We start from the raw sequence: 12330 nt of genomic DNA, 5'->3' as shown, positions 1-12330 counted from the left end.
GGGCACCCGGGCAGTTCACGCGCGCTCGGGGCTGTCCGGGGTCAGGTACTCAAAGATTGAAGAAATATTGTGTAAAAAACATAATCTATTCTTTTTCAGTAAAACTATACAACGTTTCTAGCATACAGCGTCCATTATTTCACGGCTTCCTTTATTGCCTGCCTTGTCTTTCATTTGAGATTTTTTACAGTACATTCTCTCTCACACACTGTGTGAACAAGATTGGCGATTGTAGTTTCCAGAACGTTCCTGGAAGACTGTCACTATTAGAAAGTACAAGGACGTATTTTACTTCTTTCGATCTGCAGTTTTTCTTGTTTTTTTAATTAAAAAAAATCTTTCGATCAGACGAGGATATCTCGCATATGCTGAATAGAGAACAAGTCAGCCTATAGGTAAAACTTAGGTGCGCAGAAATGATGTTTGTACGTATACTTGATGTAATAAAAAGACACCCGCTGTGATTCAGATACAGCTGTCTATTCCCATGACTAGCACATGATAAAATATGATACGTCTCTGAGCTCCATTCAACATTATGTCGGATATGTTCACTTAATGCTTGCAAAAGCGGGGATCAGAAAAACAATTAGCTAGTTCAGATTAGCACTTATAAAATTACAATAATTTGGAACCACAACTGAGACAACAGCGTCCAATCGTCATTATTATTATTTACAGTTCAGGACAGTTGTGACTGTAAGAGGAACAAAGACTCCTAATGTTGATTTTCAAGACGACCTTCAAATATTCAGACACATGAAAAATGCAAAATACGTACAGGTAGCAAGCATACAACTAACTGCTTCTTTAGTCCGTTGTTAATTATTATAAATCAATTTAAATATCTTAAAAAAGAGTGAAAAAAATCATTTTTCTCGATTGTTACTCTCTTCTGGGTGCGAGCGTGCAGGCAGTGAAACGGTTAAATTATAATGAGCTTGACGAGCCCCCATCACTCCCTCCTTCGGCCGGCCTTTTCTGTTTTATGTCATCTGCTACTAAGAGCTGATCACGATTCACGCACCAGCTCAACACATCAATAGCAAAATTGAAAATCGGCACACTTGCAAAGATGGCGGCTTTCAAAGCGTTATTTAGAGCGGAAAAAGTATTCTACAAAAATTTGTTAGCAGTCTCCAATACTAACCTTAGGGCAGCCACGAATGCACTGAGCAAGGTCTGTACTGGAATTAAATATCTGCATTTATGCTGTTTGTATTTATTGCTGCTACGACATATCAGAGCTGTTGAGTACATCCTTTTTTGTCAGACGTATAATTGTTCACGTTTTATTTCCTTGCTAGAAAACGTCAGTAGCATATTGCATGTGATTTTCATGTCTGTTTTATTCTGGGGCATTGTGTGATGGACTTGTCTGCTTTTGAAGTTAGCTGTCACTTTGCTAGTGTCCGCCGGTCCGTGTCTTTGTTCTCTGAGGCCGCCGATGACTGTCGTTTCATTTATAATAGATTTAACTTGTGATTAAAAGAAATCCCATTGCCCTATCTATAAATGCAGGTGTATGCTCTGTTCTTGGATGTTGAAAGCAGAGAAAGTGGTAACCATGATACTGAAGACTTAGTGTCAGGTAAACAATGGCTCATGAGCGACCTTGGAAGAAAGGTGGCAAGGATTCTGTCATTATTATTATTATTATTATTATTATTATTATTATTATTATTATTATTATTATTATTTTATTAAACAAGTACATCAGGAAATGACAATAGAAAAAAAAACATAATAATATAATAAGGTAACAACAAGGATGAATGAGTTTTATTTGCAGACTTATTTATTGCATTAAACTATTATGTATTGTACAATGTTCTCTTCCAGTCTGGAAGTATTTCACTTTGCAGACTAAAGAGCTGAAGTGCAGGGTTGTGCAAGAAATCTGTTCTGTATACTTTAACTGCCTCTGTATTTAAGTGTAAAGGATAGAGCATGTGCACATCTTTGCATTATATTTAGTGGCTAATTTAAAGCTAAATGAGACTAAAATATTATCCAGATCTTTATTCTGTTAGAGAATTCCCATTTACCTGCATATGAGCAAGGCAAGATTGTGTCATTTTGTGAAAGTTGTTAGTTTCTTTGCAGAGTATCACAACGCTGCCTGTGGGCAGGGCCTGAGTTTAACCTTGTGCAGAGCCAGTTGGTTGATGTGGCAAGTCACTGGTATTCCCACAAGTGTGACATTGTGGCAGGGCTCCAGGTTTAGAATGGGGATTGACAGATCTCCAGCTACTTTTGTCCTGTCTGATATGCCTTGATTGCATATAATAATAATAAAAAAATAATTTCTTATGCTTATATAGCGCTTTTCTAGACACTCCACTCAAAGTGCTTTACAGTAAATGAGGACTCCCCTTCACCACCACCAATGTGCAACATTCACCTGCATGATGTTACATGGTCATCTTGTTTGGGTGAAATCCATTTTTTGGCAGGAAGAAACTCAGTCTGCCATTTTCAGCAGTCTGATCCCCATTCCACATGCAGTTTCTGGGTGAATGATTTTGACCTAGAAATAAGCCATTGTGTTAGCAATGATTGTGGACACTTTATTTTACAATAAAAGGTTGAAATCAGTCAATTTTCATCATGTCTTTGTCCATACATTGTGCTTTTTGAACAAAGGTGTGGTTGTACTTCTGACCCCAGAGAGGAGCAGTTGAAAATACAGTATTCTGTACAACAAGTGCTTTGCTTTCTTTTTTATTGCTCAGATTTGTGAATCATAAAAGCTGTAATGATGACCTGTGATGCCAGAGGGAACAAAAAAAATCAACATAATCTTATTTCTTTAATAACATTTCTTCTCAAGGGGTCAGCAGTATCTTCTGTCCAAAAGCCAATGTTGAAAAGGAGTGAGAAGTGAGGGTTCAGTTTTTAGAAAAAGGATAGCACTGCAAGTGGGGTATTGTACTGTACTTCAATATCTGTTGAGACATGCTGCAGTCTGATAGTTTTCAGATCTGGATTGAAAATCTGCAAACTATGAACCTGTTCATAGTTCATATTAACATCTTTAGTAATATTGGTAATTTAAGTGGGGATAAATGCATTGTAAATTAAAGATAAAACTTGATTTCAATCCATGCTGACTAATTTACTATCACAACTTGGACAAATTGTTTAATTATATTTTGGTCAACATAGAATTTTCTGTCATATAAATTATTTTCAGTGTATTTATAGCAGTGTACATAAATCTGGTGATATAGGGACTGTCAATGTTAAGGTTTTTCTAAAACAACATTTTAGTCAAGTTTCCCTTTCAAATTCTGATTCAGGTTGTCACCTGCACACAAACACCACGTGTCCAGAGCAAAGTGAAAGCAATTGTTCAGGTACTGGCAGGATCTGGGTGTTCAGACGCTGGAGCGATCTGGATCGGAGAAACCCACACTACGGAAAAGAATTTGGAAGGACTTTTTAACAGACAGATATTTTCCAGAAGGCTTCATTCACATTAGTGCAGAAGATATTATTAGCTGCAGTGGATGAAGTTTAATGGCTGCTTTTCCATGAGCATGAGGAATGTGATCCTGGCAGGTTTCCCAGCCTCTTACAAGCAAGGCCTTCTTTCAGTGAAACACAGGTTCCTTTAGCCGTATAGAGTTAACATGATCCTGTCTGTTTAATTAGAGTGTGGCAAACTTTTCTTCCCTCTTACAGCCATTATTGCATTATTATGATGTTGAAGTGAATGTATGGGGGATCAGAATAACTACATTCTGTTTATATATAGTGTTCAGTTTTGCTTTTTGGAAATTGGCAAAGGTCTGCACGTCTTTGCATGACCTTTTCAAGGCTTCACTTTAATGTCTTCAAAACAATGTTGGAGGATAAACGAATATCATAACATTGATGAACTGATCAAGCGGTGTGTAGAATGAAGAAAGATTATTTGACTTGTAGAGCACATTAGCACCTACCCAGATATGAAGTTGACACTAGATTGTAAATCCCTGTTTTTATGTGCTTTCCATGCACATCTATGCTCATGGTATAAAGATCACTATCAATATTATACTACAATGCATTTTACTGATATGGAGTACTGTGCGCAGAGCTAATTTACACCCCCTACAACAACATTTACAGTAACATCAATCCCTCAATAATAAGAAAATCAAACTGCAAAATTCACTATAATAAGCTAATAAGTTATAGGCCAAATCATGACATAGAATTAACTTCATTTAAAATAAAATAGTCTGACACTGAATGAAAACAATATTTACCCTCCTGAATTTTATTAACCTTACTATAATACAAAGTGCAATAAGAATGAAAACAGTTAAACCTGCACGTCTACAATTACGAAGTGAAAAAAAAATGCTATTGTATGCATTGTGTGGTGTATTGTCATTATTACCAATATGTTTTTATATATGTCATATGTCATCTTTATCCTCTATTATCTCTTCTTCAGCAATAGACCAGTTCGGGAGATGTGCTGTTTAGCTAATCAAAAACTGTGTTATCAGGTTTTGCCACACCTTGGGGTTGCTTTTTGAGGAATGAGATGCCCAGATCAAATCAGTGTCTGAAATGTAGGGTACAATCTTTTCCCTGAGCATTTGCCTAGCTACCTAATCGCCTAAGACATTTAGGAGCATCTATTAAAGTATTTTGAGGTAGGAAATGTAGGCCTGTGGGTTATTGCAAAGTACGATATTCCATAGCTGGAGAGCAGGAGAGCAGTGGTTAGCATTGCTGCTTCACAATGCTGGGGCCCTTGGTTCAACCCTGGACCTGGAGTACTGTCTGTGTGGAGTTTGCATGTTCTCCTGTGGTCACGTGGGTTTTCCTCTAGGTGCCCTGGTTTCCTCCCACAATCCAAAGACATACTGGTAGATTAATTGCTTCTGGGAAAGTTGACCCTAGGTATGAGTACGTATGGTATGTCTGTTTCTGCCCTGCAATGGACTGGCATCCCTGTTAGAGGTGTACCCTGCCTTTGACCCATTGCTTGCTGGGATAGTCTGTGGCTCCCCCGTGACCTTCAGTTGGAAGAAGTGATTAGAAAATACATATCTTATTGCTCATATAAATCTTTAAACATTTCTAATGCATTTTTATTTTTCTTACATAGCTCAATACCTAGCTTTATTGTAGCACTGTGCTCTATAAGATGTTCAACAGTGTCAGCCATTCAGACATTCTCTCCTTATTGTATTCAGTGATAAAACAATGGGCTCCACATGTAGCTGAATGCAGATGAATGACCTCTATTACAGGTAAATATCTGCAGGGAAACTTTGTCAATGCTATGACCTGCTCAGAGACACAATCTATTGAAGTATAGTACCTCCCTGAAGAAAAAGTTAGCTATCCACTATCCTTACATCATTTCAGAGATGGAACTGTATGATTCCTTCTCCTCCTGTTCCTAGATAAGCATGTGTTTAATACGGTCTGGTTATACTTGTGCCATTTTCTCTGTCTGGCTCTGTGATGTCAAGCTTAACCTGTGACTTATTTGATGATTTGCTACTCTGAGCTCAGCCGGTCCCTTTATTGGGGAGAAGCTGTTCAAATAGTAAATATTCTTTTTTTTATTATTCCAGAGCTGTGGCTGCTATTTTTCAACATCCAGCAGTAGGAAAGCAAAATTCTATGAAGATGCAACAGAAGCAATTAAAGATATTCCAAATGGGGCCACAGTGCTTGTTGGAGGTGAGAAAGCAATAAGACTTTTCTAAATAAGGGTATATTCTTTTACCTTAAATCTTTGTACTTTTTGTTGTATTTTTGTGTATTTGTTTTGTTTTTTTAACCAAATCATTATATTAGTATGATTGACATCTTTGAGAGTATACCTTTGATCCTATCTAATTCAATATTTTTTCAGTTATTAATATTAGTGAAACATTCACTGCTGAATCAATTTCATGGCTAGAAGCTGTGCAAAGCTACTTTTTAATTAATTGAACCAGTAGTCTACATTTAAAGACTAATGGCTTAGCTGGTTTTGATATTTGCTGACAGCAGCTCTTTCAGCTTTGCTCCTGGGTGACTGGAAAAAGTCCAATTATGACCCTCTATAACTCACTTCCAGGTTATTTTTCTTTGCAAAACAAAGCACAGATTTGGACAGCCATATTTGGCTAACAAATTGATTTGATCTTTTGATCTTGACAAAATAGAACATTTGTACTAATTTCTTCAGTATTTTATATACATTTTAATATATATATTATTTTCTTTGTAGTGCATCATATTCCACTTTCTCTACGCTGCAACACTGCTTGAGTACAAAGTTAAAATATTTCTGTAATGTGTGTAATGATCCAGATATGTTTCGCTCTTTGTGTTAGTGGAGTAAGATTCTCTATCGTTTATTGGAGTTCAGTTTTGCAAAATATGACTGACTGAGATCTTGAGTTGTGCACCAGATAGATGATTTATTTTTTTAACATAATCTCCCATTTCCTCCTCATTATTTGTTTAATTCTAATTTTCAGGATTTGGTTTGTGTGGCATCCCAGAGAGCTTAATAAAAGGTTTACTGAAGACTGGAGTAAAAGGCCTGACAGCTGTCAGTAACAATGCTGGGTAAGGACCAGAGAGATCATTATTGGCTGTCAGCAAAAAAGAGTAAAATGTTTCAGTTCATTATATCCCTTGATGTGACATTTGCTTATCTTTTGTGTTTAAATGCCAAAGTGTTGGAGGGAGGAATGAAGAGCAATATTCTAAGACATGACCTTTATGCGGGCTATATAACTCCATCTGAGGAAAGAGGTGATATGCTTGTAAAATAACTGTAGCAATCAATAAAAATGTTTGAAGACATGCATACGTATTATAAATAGTAATCTATGAAAGTTAAATTTCCCTGGTATTCTGTCTTCTGCATTAGCTTCTTACAAAGAGCCCAGAACGCGCTATAGGAATGCTTAAATGCAGCACTGTGAATCATCCTTGGGTTTTTACATTGGAAAACAAAATTGCCATAAAGACTAATGATTGGACTGTAGGAAGATATACTGTACATGGAAGGGATCTGGGTGTTAATGTAGTTTCTTCTGTTCTATATATAATATAAGAAGCGAATAGAATGGGTATATAGCAAATAGTGTGGAATTCAGATAAAGGGGAGTTCTTCCTAAGAATTATAATGCTGTTGTTTAGATATCAGTTAAAATACTGTGCTCCAGTTTGGTCACCATAGCTTATTAAACATAATACGTGCTTAGAAAGTGTTCCAAGCCTAGTAAAAACAACTGCAACTTCATATGTTATTAGTTTGTAAAGGGCGAGACTAATTAAATCAATAGTTTTTTTAAAATATACTGAGATGTTACAAACATAAAATATTATTGTTTCTTTTTAGTTGACTTTTCTTTTTCAATTGACTATTTACAGTCTTCATTCTCCTTTTTGCATAATTATTTTTACATACTACAAGTTACGGGTTTTTTGAGTATTTGAAAATGAAAGGGGCATCTATTGTGTGTCCTGGTAAAATGCCTTTATCTTGCAACATCAATAAAGTAAAGTAAATCCACCCACTGTGTACAGCATGTCTTATCCCCAACGTTTTCTGTCTTTGTTCTGGTGCTTTGACCCAGATAGACCACAATAGCTGAGAGGCCACTCTCTCTTAAGACAATACAATTTAGGTTATGCTGTGTTTTTTTACAATAGGATACAACAGGACTTTATTTTCTTTACATTGGTATTGGATAAGGTATTGTGTTGTATCAAAGATCAGATGAATACTGCTGATGGAGGAAGTACTTTTTACATACATTTAAATAAATACAATAAACAAAAGTATATAGTATGTAAATTATAACCCCCAACCCACACATTTTCTCTTTTTTCCTAATTTGTCCTGCTGTGGGATTTCAGGCATTGTTTAGTCATATTTCTAGAGAAATGTAGGTTTAGTGGTGTAAAAATAGGAAAAGGCTGCAGTAAACTCCTACAGGCTTCATGCATTTTTTTCTGAACATTGGACAAATTTCATCTCCCTCTGCTTAGAAAGCAAACTGTCCTGGGTTGTAATTTGACGCTTAGACTTCTTTTTATAGTTCTGTTACGTTGGCAGAGGTCCTGTTTGGCTCTCTTGGCTTCCTAGGAATAGCGATCTTAATTACACTCTGCTGAAATCTGCATGCCCTCATGGTTCAAACAATTAATGTCAATTAAAATGAAGGAGAAAAGGAAATTGTTTTTAAAGGATGCCGTTGAAAAGGGAACAAGAATGCAATATGAGCTCCAGTCGGGTCCAACTTTAGAACAAAGTGAAACTCAAAGCCTGGGAGCAGTTTAAGCCCCATTTCTAATACATAAAGAGAGATATTCACAGTTTGGTATTAGGTTCACATCGAGCCAAAACTGGCCTGAAAGAAATTAAGATGGAATGTCAGAGGCAATATTGTAATTCTGTGCATAGTACGGCCCAAGAATTTAGAACTACTGAATGATATCAGAATGACCTGGGTGTGGATTTAATGGCTTACAGTACATTTCATATGTGGCTTGCCAAATGTTTTGAAATTCCTGAAGTGAGGATTGTTTTTAATAATACACTATGATGAAGAGGTCTGTCCACGTCTACAACAGATGTAGTATGAATCATACATTGGAAATTATATCTCTTTTTAAACTAGATTTAAAATAGAGCAGTTCCTTTCTGTGCATGTCAGACATTGGAAGGCATAAATGGTGTGTTTGGGGTGAAAATTATGCAGTGTCACATGCTTTGGCAGCTGTTGGCAATATTGTTCACCTCAGTGATAAGTTTGTAGCAGCCAATGGCATCTATAATGCTGTGCGGCATTCTATTGTAAACCAGCATGAAGCCAAAGAACACCCCTTCTGTCAGTTACAATTCATGAACTTAGTACACAACAGTGGAGATTCGAGCCTCTGAAAAGCAAAAATCACTGTTTGACTCCTTCAGTTACAATGTTATATTCTTTTTTTACAGAATGTTGAGTTTGTATTTTCTTTTTTTAGTTGTTATGTTTATTGTGCAAAACCTTTGTGTGGAAACTTCAGTTAAAGAGAAATTGTTTCTAGAGCAGTACAAAGTTATAGTTAATGAGTTCAGGTTGTATGAAGATGTTTTGACACTAATGCATCACCATATGGAGGACTAAATTAATCAACTTGGAAAAATAGGTTTCTGTGTAAACAAGAAAGGTGGTTTATCAATAGAGTTCCTAAGTGTTAAAGAGTCTGGTGTCATAGTCCTTGCCAGTTTCTTAAGCCATGTGAAAACCAACTGTCAATGTTGTCGAAATGATATTCCTAAGGTTTTTGATATTCCTAGGGACAATAATTTTACTCATTTAACACTAATTTAGTAGTAATACAAGGTATCAGAACTTACTGTATGTCTATGTCCTCAGCTCCACTGGAGTATAAATCCATGCTTAAAAGTGTTTTAATTTTAAACAGTAGCATATTAGGAAGTGGGGTAAGGGTTAGGGTTTGTCTTAGGCTTCAATGAACGTTACAGTAAGGTTTATATGACATGACATATGTTTTTTTGTGATTTACGTTCAACTTTTATGTCAGGCCAGAGTTGCAGATGGAGTTTGCTTTAGAATTAAGCATTACCAACAGCTACTATTCAAGTCCAATTGATGTAAAACTTTCAAGCTAAGCCTAATTCATACCTCACACCATATTAAGCCCTATGAAATGCGGCTGTTACCCTGAATGAAATCAATGTTTTATTGTGTATCTAACCCTAAAAAAAGAACTATTCTCAACAGTAGACTTTGGTTCTAGGTATTAGTACCAATCCAAATGGCACCTTGCCATAATACTAGAAAAGTAATCACAATTTTAAACAGTCAAACACATATCTACTTCCTCCTGTTCCACCAGATATTAAGTCGACCTGCTTAATAATACAAGCAAGATAAAATATTAGTGATGGTCTCATTTATTTAGAAGAACTATAATTGTGAGGCAGGCTTCAGACGTTGAAAGTTATATCTGTAGACACGCAAACACTGTGAAACCATTATTTGTAAGCAGTCAAAGTTCAATAAAAATGACTTCATCATCACCAAATTTAACATCCAAAGCACACATGACCCCTGGTGCACTAAACACACATTGTGACACACAGCTGCAGACACTACATTTTTCACCTTTACTCTACTATCCTCAATTCTTCAAAAAAAGTTTTCAGTTTTAGTAAAAGCAGAGAAGGATATTTTTATTTGTTCTGTGGTTTTAAGTGATGAATGCAGAATATAAGTAGGTGGGTCATTTCATAACAGACCATGTCTTTCCAAATAAAGTTCTGTCTCGTGGTTTACTTAGGATCAGTGCCTGTAGTGTTTTCTGTTGTTAGCTTAATTACACTGCATCAAAGTTTTAACATTTACCTCCACTTTGCTAAGGCTTGTTTTGGTGTAATTAACCTCAAGGTACTTATTAACATTTCTGTGATTCACAAACTCATAAAATTATAATTCTCAAAAAAATAGTACGTCTGAAAAAAAATCTCAAGAATAAACTCTTCCAAACTCAAGAAGAAAAAGCTTATTTATTTATTTGTGTCACAAATATATTTTATTTTTTATTCAAAATGAATGAAATTATGGTTGCTATGGTAGATTTTTCTAATTAAAACAACTAAAAACAGTTGTAAAGACAGGTGATGTTTCTTTAAAATGTGAGTCTGTGGTAATATGGTTAAATGTAACTGTCGTGACTATGCTGAAAAACCGAGGTAATTCAAGGTAAATCCCTGAAAACAAAAAACAGTTTTTTGGGGGAAACAATGGGTTTGCTTACTGTGATAAAACAAGAAATGTTAAGAACAAATAGAAGAAAGCAGATAGTCATATGCTTTGCGCCAGGGGAAATATTGCTGTATAAGTAGGCTAATTGATGTTAAAATGTGCTGTGGCTTGAAGGACAGATATACAGGACATTTTTTTTCCCACTGATAAGAATTGCAACGTATGTTTTATTTGTTTATTATTGCATGATGATATTTTAACATTTTGCAAGTAAATTGCTGGAAATGAAGTTTAATTCAGCACAATATGAGGCACATTTAACTAGCAGGTTTGAATGACAAAAATTACATAACATGAATTACATCTTTTTGTGTTAAGTTTTGTACAAAGTGGGAAATCTACCACGTTGCTTGTAAAAGAATTCAGAATTTGCTTAAAATCAGCTCATGGCTTTTCACACTGTACTGATTTTCCACCTACCTCTGATGATCTTCCTCTAGTTTTAACAAAGGTGAAAATACTGTAAAGTTAAATTGTAATCTGAGATTGTTTTAAAACATAACCTACATTAGATAATGATTGATAGTAGGAATGATTTCTTACATAGGGCTCAGCATATGTAACCTTGCACTTTTTATGTTGAAGCAAATAAGACACCGATAAGTAGAAAACTAAACCACTTTGTAACAGTGACTACTGAAAACTTATTTTGTCTGGAGAACTCAGTTTTAAACTATAGGCTTTGCAACCCTTTGTCCTTGAGCACCACAATAGACATTTTCTTAATGAGTACCACAACAGATCATCTGATTCATGCGGCCGTTAAAACCACAAGCACAAAAATGCAACCAGTTCCCAGAACTCTTCTCAATGTTTGTTTTTTCTTTATTAAGGTCAATAGATAATGTTTGAAATGTGCCATCCAAACCTGTATATATATTTTAGTTCATTTCTTTCATTGAAATAGTATACTCTCATGACACACAAATAAAAGAAAAAATGCAATGTTCCTTTAAATTTAGCATCTAAATAAAATGTGTTACATTTTTAATTTGCTTATTTAAAATGTGGGACTTCAGTGGAAAAAAATATTGTATATTCCTGAAGGGATAATATATAATTTTTCAAATATGAGAGTTTTGAGTATGGTCATACCTTAGCAACAGCATTGTTTACTCGATATGAAATGAAAATGATGCTGGTTTGTTTCCACTTGAACTTGGTAGACCTGCTTAATGACTTATTTTTAGATCCTTTCACTCAGATGAGCCCGACAACGTCTTGCATTGAAGTGGCATGGTACTCTGTGTGAATTGCTTACTAGGGGCGTCGCTGTGTAGTGTCAGTGCTCTGAGCCCCTTCAGGTATCACAAGTGACCATGTGACTGGCTGATTCTGAATATAGTAGGTGTGGTTTGAAGAGCATCCCACATTAGCCCATACATGCTCATTTCTTTCTAAACTTAAATGTGCGAAAGCAACAGTGCAATGGTAGGATTAATCAATAATGGAGTTGACAAGAAGTGCAAGAGTAATACACGGTGCATAGATTGTAGCAAATAATTGGTTCTGCAAGTGATGGCATGCGTTTTAC

The 12330-nt window shown here is 35.6% G+C and overlaps 1 protein-coding gene across 1 annotated transcript in view; it reads left to right on the top strand.

Annotated features, from left to right (window-relative positions):
- Positions 1-991: 991 nt before the first annotated feature.
- oxct1a (3-oxoacid CoA transferase 1a) overlaps positions 992-12330 on the top strand; it is an 82145-nt gene continuing 70806 nt past the window's right edge. The window contains exons 1-3 of the mRNA XM_006626823.3: positions 992-1180; positions 5586-5694; positions 6483-6573. Coding sequence (XP_006626886.1) covers positions 1076-1180; positions 5586-5694; positions 6483-6573 — 305 coding nt within the window. The 5' untranslated portion in view covers positions 992-1075. The remainder of the gene's footprint in view (positions 1181-5585; positions 5695-6482; positions 6574-12330) is intronic.

Source organism: Lepisosteus oculatus, chromosome 3 (assembly GCF_040954835.1).
Source record: "Lepisosteus oculatus isolate fLepOcu1 chromosome 3, fLepOcu1.hap2, whole genome shotgun sequence".
Classification (NCBI taxonomy): Eukaryota; Metazoa; Chordata; class Actinopteri; order Semionotiformes; family Lepisosteidae; genus Lepisosteus; species Lepisosteus oculatus.
This window is presented reverse-complemented; position numbering and strand designations above follow the sequence as displayed.